Source organism: Lepidochelys kempii, chromosome 3, assembly GCF_965140265.1.
Source record: "Lepidochelys kempii isolate rLepKem1 chromosome 3, rLepKem1.hap2, whole genome shotgun sequence".
Classification (NCBI taxonomy): domain Eukaryota; kingdom Metazoa; phylum Chordata; order Testudines; family Cheloniidae; genus Lepidochelys; species Lepidochelys kempii.
This window is the reverse complement of record NC_133258.1, coordinates 91,263,168-91,284,061: the sequence shown is the minus strand read 5'-3', so window position 1 is coordinate 91,284,061 and position 20,894 is coordinate 91,263,168. Positions and strand designations below refer to the sequence as shown.

At 42.4% G+C, this 20,894-nt stretch overlaps 1 protein-coding gene across 1 annotated transcript in view; it reads left to right on the top strand.

Annotated features, from left to right (window-relative positions):
• The window catches only part of FAM184A (family with sequence similarity 184 member A), a 169,534-nt gene that overhangs the window by 72,283 nt on the left and 76,357 nt on the right, over positions 1-20,894 (top strand). Inside the window, exons 3-5 of the mRNA XM_073337169.1 lie at positions 5,057-5,192; positions 13,865-14,046; positions 15,091-15,288. Of these exons, the coding sequence (XP_073193270.1) occupies positions 5,057-5,192; positions 13,865-14,046; positions 15,091-15,288 (516 nt within the window). The remainder of the gene's footprint in view (positions 1-5,056; positions 5,193-13,864; positions 14,047-15,090; positions 15,289-20,894) is intronic.

Genomic DNA, 20,894 nt, shown 5'->3' with positions numbered 1-20,894 from the left:
CCTTGAGGACATACAGCCACTCTCCTCTTACATCCCTGAACCTGAGTACCCATCCATCGGTACCAATGGTTCCACCTGTTGATTGAAAACCAAATTTCTCATCACATGAGTTGGAGGCCCCAGATGAGCCTTTATCCCCACATAGACTTTCCAAGTGTCACTGGTTCCTAGTGCCATGGAGTCTGCCCCAACCAGTTGACACTTTGTACTGACATTTCTGGGGCCCCCGGGACCATGTATGAACCTTATCTATCCTCTCCAAGCCGACACCAAATGACTCTATTTGAAAGTGGAGTTGTGTGCAACAGTTCCAGCAGCTATTTTATTGTCTTCCCCAGATAAGGCAGTTATCCCATCTTCACCATCTCCACTGATCGTCACAGGCAAAATCAGGAGTTCTTTACAAGGACTGGTGTCCGAGCTCCAGATCCAGCTCAAAGTGGTTCAAGATTTTCAGCAAAAACTCCTGGACTTTTGGGTCCAGTCAGGTGGCCCTCCTGGTCAATGAGGCCATGATGGAGACAGCCAGGGAGTGGTGCACAGTCCTACCTCCTGCACTCCCACCCCAAAAAAGGCTGAGACGCACTCACTATTTCGTTCCACGTAAAAGAGCGGAGTTTTTTGTTCTCTGACCCATCACCCAGCTCCCTGGTGGTACAAGTAGCCACTGAGAGATCCGGGCTGCAACACCCCAAGATCTTTGTACAAGCATGCTAAACACCTCGTCATCCTAGGGAGGAAAGTTTTCTTCCTGACAAGCCTCAAATTTATAATTGCCACCTGCCAGGCCCTGTTAGAAAAATACATTTTACTTTTCCTCAATTATGTGAAATTGTTGGACTTCAAAGATAAACTCCCTCAGGAGGATAAAGTCCAATTCTGGAACTCAGTTGATGAGGGTAAATTGGTATCCACAACGTCACTTAAGACTGCAGTAGATGCTGCTGATACTGCTTCCAGAGGGGTGGCAACTGTAGTTGTTATAAGGAGCGGATCTTTAGTTGCTGTCCTCAGGTTTCTCTAGAGAGGTCCCAAAGTACCACTGAATATTTGCCCTTTAATGCAGCTAACTTGTTTAATGAAAAGACTCTCTGGGCATCTATATTCTCACCCCAAAGAGGAAGCATCACATGCAGGGGTACAGAACAAGACCAACCCCAACCCCTCAACCATTTTATCATCAGTGCTGTCTCTCAGGAACCACAATGCCAACGATCGAGTTACATGGCTTCCTCAACATCTACTGCCTTCTCCTCCTCCCAGTCCAGAGCTGAAGAGTTTCTTTTGATGGGACTTTCAATCAAATACTGATTGATTTGCCTCAGTATTCTGCCCACCCAAGTTTTTGGTGGCCACCTCACCCGCGATTAGGAGGGCAATAACAATGGACAAGTGTATGCTGGAACTTGTTCACTCCTGCTATCCACTCAAGTTTCTGTCACTTCCTACCCACACCCACCTTCCCTGCCTCTTCTCAGGAAACAATCTCAAGAGAAAATCCTATGTCAGGAGTTGGACTCTCTTCTCCAGCAAGGAGCGATAGAACAAGTTCCATCTCAACATCAAGGGAACGGATTTTACTTTGCATATTTCCTAGTCCCCAAAAAGAATGGAGGATGGAGACCAATTCTTGATCTATGCCAAGTAAATGTATTCCTCTTAAAATTACAATTCTGCATAGTCAAATTGGCATCAGTAATTCCTTCTCTGGAAGTGGGCACATGTTTCACAGCTGTTGACATAAGACACTTACTTTCACATAGACGTTCACCTATCCCATAGAGGGATAGCCAGGGCTGCGCCATTGACTCGGGCCAATAGGCCACGGTGCCCTCGTGCTGCCTGGATATCAAGGGCCGTGCCCGTGTCTCTGGCCTATAGGCCATACAGCCCCAAGACCAGAGGCAACCCTAAACTCAGCTGTGGGGGCTATAATGTACCCCTCCCCCACCCCAAAAGGCTGAGGGGTGTACCAGCCCCATGACACTTCCACTCATCCAGTCCCAACATATCCAAGTAATGTCAGACAATAGAATGTCTATGTAAACAAATGGGGGGAACAAGATCCTTTCTTCTGTGTGTAGAGACAGTCAACTTCTGAAAATGGTGTAACAGAAACCACATAACCCTCTCAGCAGTGTACCTACTATGTGCGCAGAACTCCCTAACAGACAGAATCTGCAGACCTTTTTCCACAGACCATGAGTGGGAGATTCACGATTCTATCCTGAATGAGGTCTTCACGCAGTTGGGAATGCTGTCTTGGACCTCTTTGCCTTGCAAGGAAACCCCAAACTCCCCCTCCACAGCTCCAGAGCAGCCCTAGGCCAAGGCTTGAAGAATGGTGCCCGTCTACCCTGAACGGACCGTCTCAGGTATGCCGCCTTGTCCATCTCACTAAGACCACAAGTGCTGTGAAAGATTTGTCATGACAAGGCTCAAGTTATCCTCCTTGCACCCAGCTGTCCAAGATAGTTCTGATTCTCGGACCTCTGGAGGATTTGAACCTGTCCGACTATCAATGTCTGATCATTTCTGGATCTTCTCGTGCAACACAACAATGTAACTAGGCACCCCAATGCAGGACCTCTACAACTCAAGGCCTGATATTTGGATAGGCATTGAATGTAGAATGCTCTTGTTCACTAGTGGTCCAATCCATTCTCATTCAAAGTAGGAAGGATTCTATTAGGAGATGTTATTCGGCCAAATGGAAACATTTCTCCTCTTTGGAAATCACGTGCTATTTTGACAAAGTAGCTAGAATTTCCTGTTACTTTAGATTACCGACTCACCCTGAAGACGTTGGGCTTCTCGATAAGTTCCCTATGGATCCACCTCATGGCAATCAGCACTTTTCATCCTCCAGGGAAACTTCTAACACCACAATGTGATCTCAGTCTCATCCTCTCACTTCTCACCAGACCTCCCTTTGAAGTGTTAGGCACCTGTTTTAAGTTCCCATCTCTTGATGAAGCTTGTCTTCCTAAGTGCTGTTACATCAGTCAGAAGGATGAGTCAGCTGGGAACACTCATGGCAGATCCATCATATACCATTTTTCAGAAAGAGAGACTCTTTCTTTGTATCCACCTGAAATTGATCCCTAAAGTAATTTCAGACTTTTACATAAATCAAACCATCCAGTATTTTTTTTCAAAACCTTGTGCTTCTGATAAGGAGAGAAGATTTCACTCCCTAGATGCCCAACAGGCACTGGCATTCTATCTACAGAGAATGAAAGCAATTACAAAGACACCGTGGAGGGGTTGAGAGCCCATTCCACCAGAGCGCAAGCAGCCTCTGTGGCATCTCTGTACGATGTACTCTTAATAGATATATGTAGGGTGGCTATGTATAGTTCCATCTACACCTTTACAAAATGTTATGCCTTGGTCCATACTGACGTCCCTACACCTGTATCTGTAAAAAAAGTATTATGGACATCCATACCATCTGCATCCTTGTACCCATCTCCCGACTGACTACAGCTTATTAATTTCTCACATGTTGAATGCACATAGTGACCATCACTTGAAGAAGAAATGGAGGTTACTTACCAGGAACTGGAGGTTCTTTGGGATGTGTGGTCCTTTTCTGTATTCTGCTACCAGCCCTCTGTCCCCTCAGCTATGGATCATGCCTGGGTTCATGGTAGAAGGAGGAACTGGAGAAACATCAGTCCTCACTGCCCACTATATCCTCAGTTCAGAGCATGAGAACAACTGCAAATATGAGGACAAACAGACACTGCTTACTAAAAATCTCTAAGCTCAAGTGCATGATATGCGTGCATACTCACGTGTGGAATACAGGTAGAGACACCATATTCCAAAGAACTTCCAGTCACAGGTGAGTAACCTCCATTTAAGTAACTTGAGTTCTTCAAGATCTGTGTCCCTAAGGGTGCTCCAATACCTTCCCTCCTTCCCTTCTGCGTTGGAGTGTTTTGCTGGACTTTCATGGTTGAGAAGGAACTGGACTGGCAGTAGGTCCGCCCCTCTCTATATACCATCGTACCACAGCACAAGAATGTTTAGGGTGCAGGCATGGACCTGTGGATGCAGCTGACAAAAATCTCTGATCACAGGCATGCACACATGCTGATGTGGAGCACCCATAATGGGTCACATCTCGGCGAACTCAAGTTACTGTGTAAGGTAAGTAGCCTCTCCGTATGGGACCGTGCATTTAAAGACTGTATCATAATGCTTATGTACGAGTGGGCTGGATTAAGTTTGCACAGGCTCATGAATTCTGGCATTTCCTAACTTCTGAGTGCCTAATTTTGCGACCTTACTAATGTTCTAACAAAGGTTTTTTATATTTATTATGATTATCGTATGAAATATTTATATATATCCACATAGTTACCTGGTATTGGTAAAATGAATATATCTGAACAGTGTAGAGTTTCATCTTGCCTTGTGCTATATGGCTATGTAATGAAAGATCTTCTCATAATTCATATGCAGAAGGGGATAAAGTTATGGTTGTGATGGAAACCATAATTTGTTTCTGTGATTTCCAGTTTCTATTTTAAGATTACATTAACATTGATTTTTATTATTTCCACTGAAAATCTCTTTAGACAAATGTATATGTGGATTTCCTTCCCTCTTCCCCTTAATTTATTTTGGAAATCATTTTTCATGACTGTCAGCTAGCGCGGCTTCAGCCTTGAAAAGGGGAAAATATACATTTTGTATGGATAGTATGTAATGGCTGATTAAATCACACTGATCTTATCTGATTGTGGATCCAAATGTGGATTACAGAGGCAATAATAAAAAACTGTAATCATCCTAACAATATGATTATATATAGGTTTGTTAAATTTGATACAGAGATCAAGTACACTTTATAGAAATAGCAGGCTTGCTTCATAATACTCAATGTTAATATGTGTCATTTTATGTATAAGATCTTGTTTTGTATATGAATAATAAGCCTTATAAGCTGAAATGTCATCTGTATTTATACTTTAAATTCGTGCTTGTTAAATTTAACAGCATTATTATGTAGTGTTAATGAATATTATGTTGTATGTTTCCTTAGGTGCTTCAAAAACAGCTAGATGATGTCAAGGAGGAGGAGATATCATTGTTAAGCAAACACAAGGAGGTGGAAAGTGAGCTAGCAGCTGCTAGGGAACACTTACAGCAGCAGGCCACAGATCTTGTACTCAAAGCCAGTATGTATGTCCATAACTTTGTGTGTAAATGAGCCTCAAATATTAATTCAGGATGATACTATTATTTTTTCTATTTTTAAAATTATGCAGCTCTAGAGTGTCCATGAAGAGTTTTGCATTGTCCCTAAAAAGTTCTGAAAGGCTTTTTTCTTGTTTTAAAAAAAATTAATGTTACTTGTATTGTATTTAGATTTATATTTGCTTTACAAGCTGTCATACTATTTTTAAATGCATTTTGAAAGTAATTGACTTTTATTAAGTTGCCTAATTCTTGATAAAGGCAGTTTTTGATTAAAATGTCAGATCATTCTACCTTTTAGGAAAGTGTATTCTGGATTTGTTTGACAATAAAGACAAAAAGTCCCAAGTAGAGGTTCTTCAAGGCTAGGTACAAGCAGGGGAGGTATGTTTATACCTGTCACAGTTTCAGGGTAACTTCACCTATTTTCCCCCCACACACCCTCTCACCTCATGATCCACTCCAGGTGTGCCCAGTCAGGTCTCAGGTGTCCAACCATCACTTGTCTCTGGTGGGGACCACTGCCCCACTCATTTCCTCTCCAGAGGTTTTAAGGCTGCACACCACCCTGCCTTACTCTGCAATATCCCCAGCAAGCCAGTCTGCCTAACAGCTGGTGCCTGTGCCTTGCTTTCTCTGAAGTTTAAGAATAGAGTATTGCCAGCAATTACAAGTTACCACACAGCTCTTTCTAAGCAAGCTCATTTATTCTTAAGGTAAAACCATCACAGGGAAAACATACTAAAAACACATAATTTAAATACACACTAAACATATGGGGAGGCACCCACCAGTCTTATAGGGCTCTAATAGCCCAAAGTCTTTCCAACCTTTCCACAAGGTTTGGGCCCCCCCCTTGGACAGAATATCCTTACTCTTTGCTGGATTAGAAAGAAGGCCTTGAGTCAGTTTAAACCCAGTCTTTTTATGTCAAAAGCCCTTTCTGTGTCTGTTGGTCTCTGAAAAACCCAGTTTGAGTCAGTATATACATACCTCCCCTGGGGGTGGTATCTCTCTGTTTGCAACCTAAGTGATTCATCTTACTTACCCCCTACTAGTTTTGGTTCCTGGAGGGAGCTATGGTGACCCTTCCCCCCTGGAGTTGCATACAATTCCTGGCCCACAGTGATACATAAACATAATATGGCATGGTCCTCAAAGATACTGCATTGGGTTGCAATATTTGTCACAATATCATTAGTGAAAACGATTGTGGAATTGTGAGAGTGGCCAGAGGCAAACCCTGTTCTGCCTATAGTCATGTCTAGGTTATTTGGGCTCTCTTTTTTTGATCTTGCTGAAAGCTGATTGGCGAGGAAATCTTAACTTCCAGCAGTGGTCATTGTCACCTTTGAGGACCTATATAGCAGAACTGGAAGCTGGGTATTCGACTTAAAATCTTGAGGAGAGCTGTTCCATAGGATTGTCTGGCTTTCATCTTTCTCTGTGATGCCAATATTGAGTTGGCCTCCCTCTCCTGCTATCTCCTGACCCACAATCTGATCAGTAGATTGGCTTTGAAGCTGAGAACCAGAGTTTGAATCCAAGAAGTGTCTCATTGACACTCTCATTAAAGGAAAAGAGATTCTTTTAGGTAACACTCTTGAACAGGCACTCTAAGATCTCAAGAACTAAAATAACACTGTATCATTGTTAGGAAGCCTAGTTCATGCTATGCTTTCTCCTACTGTCACAAAGATTACTACTCTTTCAAAGGTCCCCTTAAAAATATCTCCTTTCCTCTCTAAAATATAGAGCTATTGTGACCCTAGAGCATCCTGAAACCGGCAAAAGCTGGTATATGCTACCAAATATATCAAATAAAGCTTTTGATGCCAGATGTACGAGTACATGACAGATGTGGGTGACGACATCTGAGTGATGGGCTTCTCCATTTTTGTTACCTCTGAGGAACATCATGAATGACCAGTGGGTATTGCCTCTTATCTCTTCAGAGCAGAAGTTACTAAACACTTTCATAGCCTGAGCTGTCTTCAGGCTGTTCTAATCTGCTCCAGCTGGCAATACTTCTAGCTGAGGATAGCAGGAGCACAACATCTTGTTGCCATTCTTCTTCCCCATCTCGTCCCCAAACTCCTTGTGTCCAGGGCTGTGCTGGCTCTGTGCCCGCTGGGCTTTCTCATGTGCTGGCAGAATCCTTTGCATTGCAGTACTGATGCAAAGGGACCAGAATGGGACAAATTATCTGCTTCAGAGTTCTGAGAAGGTGAAATAGTGCTGTGAACAGAGCTGGGTGCCAAAATTCTAAACTACCAAGTGATCTGAGTCAAAGGGCAATGTAGGAGCAGTCCATTAACTCCACATTCAGAAAACACTTCAAAGAACTTTAATTTTCTTTTAGGAAACAAAATGTCCTTAATGAATTTTAAGGACATGTATCAGTGTTATTGCTCTGTATATTTAATATCTTCATATAGCATCTGAAGGGTTGATCATTGTTCTGGATTTAATGAACTCAGTAACATATTTAACTGTATATTTGAATACATTAAACTCCAAAGGGTGTAGTGGGCATTCTTCTTTGAATGGCTTCTGCACATTCTTACTTATGGTTGTGTCAACAGTGTAGCTCTGACGGTGGATAAGTCTGCCTGAGCACACTCTTACACCTCTTGCCCTTCCTCCACTGTTCCTGGACATTGAGGGTGAGGCTGTAAAAAGGGGCGTGGTGCTCCAGCCACCTCAGTTTCTTCCAACATCCCTTACAGATGTACCAGGAACTTCGTCAGGTCAGTCTGATATGGAATCATCGACTTTTCAGTCTCAGTGCCTTAGCTAGGTCTCAGTTAGTATTAGATTTAGCTTTTAAATTTAATTTCTTTTTAGTCAGTTGTAGTGCTCCAACAGAGGTGTGCACAACTGATGGCAGATCCAAAAGGAAAAAAGCCAGGATTTACGAGGTGTGCCTCTGGCCCTGTTTACAGCATCAGACACCCATGTTTGGTGTCTGGCTTGTTTGGGGGAAGGTCTTGCTTCATCTTGCTGTGCCATTTGTACCACTTTCACCCCAAGAGCTCACAAGGAATGAAAAAAAACAGTTCCAAGTCTGTAGGATTCGTGAGTACTGATAGGTCTACTTCATCCCCAGCTCCTTTGGGGACTTAAAAGCAGCATAAGATCCTGTCCAAGGCATTTTGCTACCGGAGTCAAATCTAAAATCATGTTACCAAGGAATCCACCGTCGTCAGATTTGATGGTGCAACAAAGCAGGGTCCCTGCTGGTGTCAGCCCCTGTTAGCAGAGCCACACCTCAGGAATGCAGTCCTTCGGATCTGTCATCTCCAGTCCCTAGCCAGGAGGCGACAGACCTTGCAGCTATCTGTCTGTCTGCTGGCAGAGTCTGTCTGCACACTGGAACCCCTTGGCTCTCATGGCCTCCGTTCCAAGACCACCTTTGGAACACAGGCCAAAACCAAAGGCTCATGGTGATTATGAATCCCAAAGCATCATACCCCAATTTCATGAGGGTGGCGGTTCCAAAAAATATTACTGGAGACACCTCAGACTCCTCATTACCATCCACTTTCACTATTACAATAGTGGTCCAAGTACATAAACCAGACCTGCAGTCAGAACCATACTCTGATCCAAAGGCCTCCCCTGTTTAGGGATCCTTTTTTTTGGGGGGGGGGGGGGAATAAGGGAATTGAAAGAAGAATTGAAGACTCTGATACCCTTACTCCCTCGTCTTCACTCAGAAAGAAAAGAAATACCCCCGCTCAGTTACAGATTTCCCCTCAGATTTGGCTCCCTCCACTCTCACACACATACACACATTCTCTCTCTCTCTCTCTCTCTCTCTCTCTCTCTCCAGGTTCCCCAGGGAACTGACCTTCACTATTTTCTATACTGTACTTACCAAGGCCAGTACTGTCTCTAGTTTGAGCTACATCAGATCCACATTTGGATCCACAATCAGATAATGATTAAGGCTAAGATAGACCTGTTAATTTGCCACCTCCTCTCCTTCCTGGGAGGGTGTATCACATACACTAGAAAACATTATACTGACATCATATACAGATCATTTAGACAAAGGGAACACCTTTACACTACATGGTATTATGATAGTCTGACACTGAATACTAAAAATAACGTTATATACCTCCCTTGGTTAGATGACTTTACTACTCTTCAACTTCCTTACTGGCATTTTGGATCCAACTCATCCAGCTCTGTCTACATTGCCACTTTAGAGAGACCCTTCTCCCATGTTAGTCCCTGACATGTTAGAATACGAAAAAGGAGGTTCCACTGAATTCCAGGATGCCAGCATGGAACCAGACAATCAGATATCTCCTGATGATAATATTTGTATGTGTGTTGAGGTGGGGGAGGGAATCTCCTCATCTTCTTCATCAGAAGATGCTATTCATTTCCATGAAATGGTAGAAAGAATAGGTACAATACTGAAGATATAATCTTTCACAGTGGAAGAAACCTTTCATCCTGTATTCAATACTTTGGGATCTCCTTCCAACAATAAAATCACTCTCCTATGTTGGAAGGTTTATTGCAGCTGGTCAAGAGAATATAATCACATCCTGAAATGGGTCAAGCTATGTTTTTAAAAAGTGTTGGACAAGTGTTATCAACTATCATATGAAGGGTTTTCACTCTTCCACACACATCCAGCTCTTAATTCACTGGTTGTTGCCGTAGCTGTCCAAAGAACAAAAGGAGGATAGGTACACACAATCCTGTCAGACAGAAAAGGGAAATAGCTTAACAACTTAGTCAGAAAGGTCTTCTCATCTGTTTCACTTTGCATTAGGTTTTCTAATTATCAAGTTAGAATGTCCATCTTCTCTCCAAGGTGGTACTTGTTCCTGGCCAACTTTGCCAGATCCCTTCCTAAAGACCAGAAGAAGCTGGCAAAGCCATGAAAGTCACTCTCCCGTTTTGGAAGGTTTATTGCAGGTGTCCTCATTTGACTTCTGTGATGCAGCAGCTTGAGCAGCGGCTTCAGCAATAGCATTAAGGTGATATTCATGACTGAGATCATCTGGCCTTGCATGAGAGATGAGAACATGTGTGGAAGACCTTCCATTGTGGGAGATGGTCTGTTTGTTCAAGAATGGATGAAATCCTAGAAAAGCTGAAGCGTACTAAGTTCAACAACTAGTATAGAGGGGTCTATCAGCCATTCAGAAGACGTTTTGATGTTCCTGCCTTTAGATATCATAAACCCAGAATATTAGTCTTCCACATTATCCTACTTCACGCAGAGATGGCAGTACAAGCAATCATCCTCTTAGCAATGGCTACAGAGGAGGAAAATTGTTAAATTTCATACAAAGGGCAAATCAACAGTTTCCTTGTCTTCCACACTAGGGCTTAGACCTCATGTTTGCTGAGACACCCAAGAGCATCAGATCAACCTTGATCCATACATGTTCCTCTCCTCTATTTGGAAAAGAAGACTTTCCCCACTCCTTCAACATCGGGCATGCCTTCACAACAGACAATTGGATCCTGAAATTATACAGAAAATTTATTCTATTCAGTTCAACACAATACATCCCCCCCAGTCCTCTTGTCCCTTCTCTCTTCAGGGACCTTTTCATGAGAGTCTGTTAGGAGCAGAAATCCAGTCTCTAATGTAAGCAAGGAGCCATGCAGAAGAATTCAAGGGAATTCCATGGAAAGGGTTTCTAGGCCAGATACTTTCCGATCCCAAAGAAAGATGGAAACCTTCTGCCTATTTTAGATCTGTGAAAAGTCAATCAATTAATTAGGGAGTTCAAATTCTTTGTGTTAACCCTGGCATCAGTTATGTCCTCCTTATCCACCCAAGATGGGCTTGAATCTTTCGGTTTTTAAGAAGTGTATTTTAGAATTATCAGACCTTCACATTACAAATACCTTCATTTCATCATACGAGAGGACCGCTTCCACTACAGAATCCTCCTTTTCCCCTGCTCAGGTGCATGTGAGTAGTCACAAAGTGTCTGTCTGCAGCAGCAGCACATCTAAGGTGACAGGGCATCCACATTTATTTCTATGTAGATGATTGGTTCATCAGTGGGGAGGACCCTTCAACAGTTACGGTACAGACATGATCCCTCTTCAAAAACTGAGGCTCAGAATAAGCTGAAAAAAATCACAACACCTGTATAGTCAATCCAGTTTATTGGGGAATTCTGGATTGTTGAAAAGCCATAGTCTTCCATCCAGAAGGAAGATTTATGAAAATCTTGATGGCAACAAAGACTCCACAAGAAGCCCTGTCAGTGAAGTATCCGCCTCAAGATGAGAAATGGCTAGCAAAGAATTATCTTCCAAATTTGGACAGCATGTTCTCCAAACTGACCATTCGGAAGGAGGTACTGTCATCCTTCAGTTGGTCAATTCAGCATCATAGTGTTTTGGAAGGAGTAACATTCAGCCCCCCAGCTTTGTTGACTATGATTGCCTCAAACGTTTCATATTTGGGATGGGGAGCTCCCTTGTACAACCTAACTGTCCATGGACATCCGAACCACTGGAAAAGGACTCTGCAAATGCTAAAATTAAGAGCATTCCATTTGGATTTCAAATCCATTCTCCTCATCTGCAAGGCAAAGTCATCCATGTATCAACAGACACAGCAGCCGTGTTCTGTGTGAGCAAACAAGGGGCCCACTCCAGGCAACTGTGCAGAGAAACAGTGGCACTGTGCGACTGGTGCATCCAGCACCATATCTACCATATAGCCCTACATCTCATGGGCAAAGTCAACAGGATTGCAGACCAATTGAGCAGAGACAGACGTGAACAGTACAAATGGTCACAAAATCTTAGTAGTAGATGAGAGATTCTGTCTTTGGAGCTATCCAGACATATACTTATTTGCAAGCAGATGCAATTCATAATGCCCAAGGTTTTGTTCAAGAACTGGAGTAGAAATCCAATCCATATCAGATGCATTTCTGCTTGACTGGGAAATAGGTCTCCTTTATACCCTTTCCCCCATTTATTCTCTCTCAAAGAGTCATAAGAAAAATAAGACAGAAAAAGCAAGAATAACCTTGATTGCCGCAGCACAGGTGAGACAACCAGCGTTTCCAGATCTTCTTCTTCTGTTCAGAGGGAACTATCGGTCTCTTCCACTAACCACAGATCTACTGACCCAGCAGAACAGATGTATTTACCAGCTGGACCCCAGTCTCTGCATTTGACAGCATGGACCATAGGATTGTGACAGACCTAGAAAAGTCCCACTCTCTTGAACTTTCTCGTGTCCTGATAAATTCCAGAAAACAGTCAACTCTCAGATGCTATGTTTTCAAATGCAAAATATTTTTAATCTGGCCCAATACTAACAACATGGTTTCAGAAACATCTTCTGAGTACTCCGTACCAGAATACCTACTTCTTTTAAAGTGATTAGAACTCTTTCTATATCATTCTTGAAAGTCCACTTAGCACACATTTCTGCACACCATGCATTTATTGATAATAAGACTAAATTCACACATGACAGAGTCAAGAGGTTCACGAAAGGAACAGTAAACATTTTCCTCCAGTAAAGAGCTAGCTCTGACTTGGGATCTTAACCTAGTACCTACTCAGTTCATGAAACTGCCTTTGAGCCAATGGGGTCACTTAGTTCTCCTTTCAATCAAAACAGCCTTCATTACAGCAAGCGCATCTGCTAGAATTGTAAGCAAGTTACAGATCCTCATGGCTGACCCACCATTCACTGTATTTCACAGGGAAAAAATCCTCCATCTGCATCCTAAATTTCTTCCCAAAGTTGTAATAGATTTTAACCTGACTCAGATCAATAACTTAGCAGTATTCTTTTTTAGACCTCATTCTCATTCAGATGAGGCAAAGCTTCATGCCTTAATTGCCAAGAAGTCACCAAAAGTTTTTATTTCATTTAGGGATGCTAATAATAAAGAAAACATAATTGCATCTCAACATTTGTCTAAATGGATTAGGTTTTGTACAGAGGAAAGCTGTTTTGTATAGTGGAAAGCTACAAAAAAGCTCTGCCCCTCTTCCAAGGGAAAATATGGTTTCCATGGCATGCCTCAAGGTTATCCCGATTTTAGAAACATGAAGAGCTACAACCTGGAGCTCTATTCACACTTTCACAAAGCACTACTCACTAGATCTAGCATTCTGGTCAGATGTTCAGTTTGGTAATGCAGTACTACAATCATTATTCAATTAGGACTGTGCATCTCAACTTACAGAGATTGTGGTACTGCTTATCTAACTATCCCATGAGTGGGAATGTGCTGAGGCCATTTGAAAAAGAAATGAAAGTTATTCACCAATCACCAGAATTATTTGAGATGGACTCGGCACATACATACTTTCCTCTTCCTCCTCACTTTCTTCTTCAGAGTGCTAATTTAAACTTTGAACCTTGAAGAGGCAGTGGAAGGAACTAAGGCAACAAGATTATCATGCCCCCTTTTTATACCCTTGCCCTCCAAACATTTAGGAACAGTGAGGAAGGGAAAGGAGGTGGGATGACAGCACTCCAATGGGAACTGCTGCAAGAAGTTTCCACTGTCAGAGCTGCATCACTGGACATCACTTGGGTGGGAATGTGCAGAGTCCATTTGTAGGAATTTGGGTTACAGGTGAATAATCTTCATATCTGAGATTTTAAATGGTTGTTTTCTTTTTGTAGGTCACATAGGAATTCTTCAAGCTACACAGATGACACAGGAAGTTACAATAAGAGATTTGGAATCAGAAAAATCTAGATTAAAAGAGAAACTATCTCAGCTGGAAGAGGAAAGAAATCTATTGCAGAGCAAAACACAAAGTCTGGATGAAAGACAAAGGCAGCAGATTCTGGCACTGGAAAAGGTAAAACAACAAAACCAGTTCTTTTTATTTTAGAACAACAAAATAGAAGCCTTACAATTCTAACTGGAAATATTAATGAATTCTGAAATATCCTAACTCTTTTAAAAGACTGGAGTGACTAACTGACTGGAGCAGTGATAGCACATTACACTGCCCTGTGAGACACACATGGTACTGACAACTTTTAAAGTTACTAATGTAGATCATGTGCATTGCAGAGTTGAAGGTGATAGTTTCAGCTGAGATAAAGACAGAGAGGAGGCAGGTGCAATGTTATCCAAACTGATTTCTGGCATCTGTTGTGCTGCTTGATTCTTGAAGCAGATTGCCAGTAATCTTCCTATGTGTCTCATCTCCCATTGTGCCTCCGTGAGGTGGGAATGGGATTGAGGTCAAGGAAAAATTGAAAATCAGTAAGCCTTGAGAATGTACATGACATGGCAGATATAGCAAACTAAAACTTGAGCTAATGTATAATGGTTCTTTAATTGTTTCTTTCTGTTCCCACCAGTTAAGATGATGATGATGATATAGGTTACATATAAAGTAATGGAGTAGAGAAACGCATATTGGTTTAAACTGTTACATTGTTTGAACAACCTTCCTTCTGACTTTTGTCCTGAGAGAGCATCATAATAATGAATTTCCTCCTTGCCTCACTACACACCAGCACTGGTTCAAAACTAAAATAAGAAAGAAGGGCTAGTTTCCAAAACCATGTTTGTAGCTCAGAGAATAAAGAATTGGAAATTGCCTGTAGATCTGAAATTTGTCTGCTGTTCCTTTACAAGATAAAATAGAGCAAAAAAAGAGACAATAGATTTTAACTTCTTATACTTAGTCTATAATTAAATACCTTTTTGAGTATAGTTTAAAGATCTGGTTTAAGGGCATTTATTTTGTGCTACATATATATGAAGTATAATTGTTTTCGAGTATTTGTGTAAAACTTCTAGTTTTTCCTTTTTTTCTTTTTCTCCTTACTGAAATAGACAAACACTTAAGAATAGGTGATTTGGAATTTTTTTTGTCTGGCTTTTACAGAAGGTAAATGAAGCAAGGGAAACACAACGAGAGTATTATGAGAAAGAGCTGATAAAGCTGCAAACCAGATTGGAAGGGGAAGCTGCACAGTTAAATGAGGCTCATTCTAAGACCTTGGAAGAATTGGCATGGAAACATCACACTGCGATTGAGGCTGCACACAGCAATGCTACCAAGGAAAAGAAAAAGCTGCAGCTGGTAAGTTAGGAAGAAAACAAACCAGGTTCCAAGTAAGAAAGGGTGTTTAGCCAAACTATGATAAAATGGTGTATGCATATGTATAGCATGTATTAATTCCCTTATTTCATTAATTTCATTTTTAATCCCTAATTCTCCTAGGAGAGCTTGACTCTGGTACATCTGCATTTGTAAAGAATAACAAAGGGAATTATAGTGCTTTGGGGTCCTTTTATATACAACCATGCACACTGCAATTCCTAAATGAAATATGGACAAGTTGAGGGTGATATAGCAGTCCTAGTTGCATTAGCTGACTTGCTTATTGATTTAAATACACGTATACAGCAAAGCCATAGTTGCACCTTTTATGGTTAGGAAAAATAGTATATTAAAGATTACTCTACTCTTCAAACTTTTGTGGAAAAGTAAACGTACTTTTGACAAGATGCAGGAGCAATCTGTGTTGCCCATTGAACACATAGTTAATTTCAGGATAGCTTCCCCATGTCCTTGCACAGGTGCTTGGGGAAAGAACTATGGGCCTAATCCATAAATCAGTGAAGTCACTGAGTCTTTCCATATCCTCAGTGAGATGAGGATCTAGCTGTTTAGTAGGAGCTGCATGGCACACAGTGGAAGGAAAATGCCTTTGGTAGAGCTCCAGATCTAGAGTTGTAGGACTGGGTTGAACTTCAAAGTAAAGAGTTTTTGCTGCTGCATTATTGCTTTGTTAAAATATATTTCTTTGTTATGAACACTAAAGGAGAATAATTTCTCACTGAAACTGTTTTCCTTTTGTATTGAGTATTTCCAATATTTTTCAATGCCTACCTGTTCTGTATTGTCTGTGGATTTGGCCAATTAAAATATTTGTAGGCCTTATAGGTGGATTATTATTGTAGATTTTCTCAACTGTGCTTTGCTCCCGTCTACTTTCAGTGTTTTATTGTACTTGTTTTGTTTGGTTTTTGGTCTTATAAATTACTTTAGTTTTGATTTTGGAAGGTGTGCAGAATACACGGTGGTTCTTAAAATATTTTCACCAAGTCATTATATTGGCATAGAAAAGACCTTTATTTGTTAGCATGCAGTTGTTGACGGGGGAAGGTGGATTTGACTCCCTGGGAACAGAGAAATGTTAATGAGCTATGGAGCCTTTAAGCTGTAGGTTGCCAGTGGGAATCCAACAAAGATAGGTTGTTGCTGAAAGTTGTAGACCTCTAATGGTTGTTTAGTGGCCATTGTGAAATGAGAGAGACAGGGTAGCTGAGGCAATATCTTTTATTGGACCAGCTTCTGTTGGTGGAAGGTACAAGCTTTCAAGCTTCACGGAGCTCTTCTTCTGGTCTGGGGAAGGTAACCACAGTGTCTACACAAAATGCAAGTTGGGACAGATTGTTAAGCATAAGGAGTTGACACATGCTGTAGGAGACCATTTAAAATGAAGTGGGCAACTAGGGGTTAAAAATTGTTGTAATGAGTCATAAAAATAGTCTCTCTGAGTCCATGCTTTTCAGTGTCTAGCAGAGTTATGAATTTAAGTTCCTAGGCTTGCCTTTTGAAGGTGTTGAGCAGGTTTCCTTTGAGGATGAGGAAGGAGAGGTCAGCTATGGAGTGATTGCTTTGTGAAAAGTGTACACCACGGGTCGGCAACCTTTCAGAAGTGGTGTGCTGAATCTTCATTTATTCCCTCTAATTTAAGGTTTTGCATGCCAGTAATACATTTTAACGTTTTTTAGACGGTCTCTCTCTATAAGTCTATGTAACTAAACTATTGTCGTATGTAAAGTAAACAAGATTTCAAAATGTTTAAGAAGCTTCATTTAAAATTAAATTAAAATGCTGAGCTGAGGGTGGGAGTGCACTGAGTACAGGGCTGGGGGTGAAGGAGCAGACTGGGGGTTAGGGTGTAGGGTCTGGCCAGGAGCTAGAATGAGGGGGGGGGGCTCAGGGTTGGGGCAGGAGGTTTGCGTGTGGAGAGCTTACCTGGGCAGCTCCCATTTGGTGCAGGTGGGAATGTGTGGGAAGGTGGGGGTGCAGGAGCTCCCGTTTGGTGCTCAGGGTGGGGGTGGGAATGTGGGGGGTGCAGGAGTCAGGGCAGGGGGCTTGGGGCATGTGTGGGGGGTGCTGGAGTCAGGGCTGGGGTTGGGAGGGGGTGTAGGAGTCAGGGCAGAGGGCTGGGGGTGTGGGCTGGGGTCGTGGGGGTGCTCCCAGCCCTCTGCCCAGAGCGGCTCACGGCAGGGGGCTGGAGGGGATATGCCCCAATTCCACCCCCCGTCCCCAAGGCCCCGTCCCCACTTTTTCTCCGCCTCCTCCCCGGAGCAGTGAGTGCGCTGCGGCTCCGCTTCTCCCCGTCCCGTGCCAGGGCCATCAGCTGATCAGCGGCAGGGAGAGGAGGCGGGGCAGGAACGCAGCACGCAGGGGGAAGAGGCGGGGGAGGGGGGAGCTTGCCTGCCCTGCAGCAGCAGCCAGCAGGACCAAGCTTCTTCACCCCTGCCCCCCTGGGGGGGGCAGGGGTGGAGAAGAGCAGGCCGGGGCAGGCAGAATTTTTAATGGCACGCTGCTGCCTGCTAGGGTCCCGGCCTGGGTTTGGCAGCGGGCTGAGCGGGGCCGGTGGCTGGGACCCAGCAGGCAGCAGCATGCCATTAAAAATCGGCTCGCGTGCCGTCGGTTGCCAACCCCTGGTGTACACCCATGGATGATATGGTGTTTTTGTCTTTTATTGTTTTCTGTGTGAATTCATTTGAGAGCATGATGATTGCCTGGTTTCACCCACACAGTTACCGTTGGGGCGTTGGCTCAACAGAGACACTGGTTTTATGGCTCATTACAACAATTTGTAACACTCTATTACCTGCAAACCCTTAATTGCCCACTTCATTTTAAGTGCTCTCCTATAGCATGTGTAAACTACTTATGCTTACCAGTCTGACCCAACTTTATATTTAGCTTAGACGCTCTGATTACCTTACCCACACCTGAAGAAGAACTCTTTGAAGCTCAAAAGCTTGTACTTTCCATCAACAGAAGTTGGTCCATTCCCCACTTACTTTGTCTCTCTCATGAGACCAATTTGGCTACAACAATGCTACAAACAACTTTGGAATATGAGTTATTGGTCCTGTGTCCGTGTCACAAATGTCCACCCTCATTGTGGGCTGACTTATTAGGGAACCTTTGCAGAGGATAGAGACTGAGTCAGCATAGAGACTGAACTACTGCCTAGTAAATACTGCCTGTCTCAAGTCTAACATGAGACAGGAAGTCTTTGCTGTCAGCTTTGCAAAGATATACTCTGCTGTGGCAAGGATAGAGGAAGGAAGATCCTGAGCATACTTTTGTAAAGAAAGTAGGAAGATAGTGAAAGGAAGTAAAAGACAAGAGGAGGAGGGAAAAGGAGTGACAGTAGGGTGAGGGGTGAAATATGTATTGAAAGGTTTATTTTTTTTATTGTAAATTGTATCTTTTAGTATGTTATAGGCAGAGCTGGTAGCACCTGTATTTAATATCACTTGGCACCATTTTCAGTTGCTAATAACGTTGCCAAACTTCAGTCATTAAAAGTGAAGTTTTCCATGCTGGGTGTCTACCTCAGGCTGAATTTTATTTTATTTTTTGTAAGTATCAGCAAAAAAAAGAAACCAATTCTGAGAATCAGATTGGGAAAAATGTATTGTTGCCCATATGAAAAAAAGTTAACTGTTTTCTTGAAAAGCTCTAGCGTCTTTGTGCTTGGGAAGAAGGTCTGGAAAATTGTCAGAGATGTTGCCCTAGTATCAGGGATGTGCCTTTTGTTATTCCAGTGAAAAGATGTCAAATTTAGACAAGTTATCATATATATAAGCCTTTGAAAAATCACAATTGGCACATGTTCAGTAGAGGCTGGCTAGGATTTTGCATCTAAATTCTTTGGATACTGTCTGCACTGAGCATGCTCCATCTCAGGGATGCTGGACTCTTTGCAATGGCTGCTGCTAGCTTCTATGACCAATGTGATGCTGGGCATCAGAACGGAGAGTGGAAAGACAGTCTCTCCGGTGCTCTCAATACCACTTCCCCTCCTCCTCCCTTCCCCCCAGCAGTTTGGAACAAAAAAATCTGAATTAGCTGCACAGGGGACAAGAACTGAGCTAGAACGATGGAGTAGGCTTGGGACAAGGAGCTGGGGGAATTGGGAGATGGGGACTGAAACTAGCTGGGAAAAGAGTCTGGGAGGTGAGGAGGGAACAGAGACTGGGATTGAGAGCCCAGATGGGAGGAAAGATTGGGACTTGGAGAGGACATCTCAAATTGGGCATGCAAAATTCGTGGACACTTCTGACTTTAATGTTACTGTGTCTTAGTTCCCCATCTATAAAATGAGACTAATGTCTCCCCATCGCCTCACTGGGGTGCTGTGAAAATATATAAATTAATTTTTGTGAACCTCTGAGATACTATAATGATGAGCACTATAGAAAAGACCATAAGGAAATTAATAGTTCAAAACTTCAGAGCAGGGTTTGAATAGTGTGACTAAATAAAACCTGGGGATACTCATTGAACAATAAGGATAAACAAAATATTGAATAGCTGCTTATTCAGTGTCCACCATCTATCATATACATAAGGCCCTACCAAATTCACAGCCCATTTTGGTCAATTTCATGGTCATAGAATTTTTAAAATAGTAAATTTCATTATTTCAGATATTTAAATCTGAAATGTTACAGTAAGTATAGATTTCCTGACCCAAAAGGAGGTTGAAGGGGGGGTGGGGTGTCACAAGGTTATTGTACGGGGGAGTGTCATGGTTTTGCCACCCTTACTTCTGCACTGCTGCTGGCAGCAGCACTGCCTTCAGAGCTTGACTGGTGGAGAGCAATGCCTGCGAGCTGGGAGCTCAGCCCTGAAGACAGCGCCACTACCAGCAGCTAACACTCTCTGGCCACCCAGTGCTGAAGACACTGCAGAAGTAAGGGTGGCAATACTGTGACCCCCCGCCAACAGTAACCTTCTGACCCTTCCCCCCACAACTCCCTTTTGGGTCAGCCCCCAGTTTGAGGAAACGTTGGTCTCCCCTGTGAAATCTGTTTAGTGCAGGGTAAAAGTACACACACACAAACAGATTTCACGGACGAGACCAGATTTCATGCTCCGTGATGTGTTTTTCATAGCTGCAAATTTGGTAGGACCCTACCTATGCACTAAATGAGGCAGAGATCCTGTGGAGAAAATAGTATGTGATTATGTAATTTAAAGGTTTATAATACATATTCACAAGGGGGCCAAATTAAGGTTACATGGAAAACTTAATTCTGTTATTTCTAACTTGTGAGTGACTTGACTTTGCAACTTTAATGTTATTGTAATGTAATTTTTGGACCTAGTAGATTTAAAATATGTTGCACTGAGATTTCAGCTAGGACTCTTTAATCCTTCAAAATGTTTTGTTTTTGTTTTGGGTTTTTGGTTTTTGGTTTTTTTTACTTTGAAGGCTTTCAGCATGTTTGTGACTTGAAGTTTATTAAAAGCCCATTTTGCTGCTGTTACATTTTTGTATGTTAAAATAATTTTGTAACATTGCATTATTATATGCTGGAATAATGTTCCATTTTGTCACATTCGTCTCCAAAATATTAATA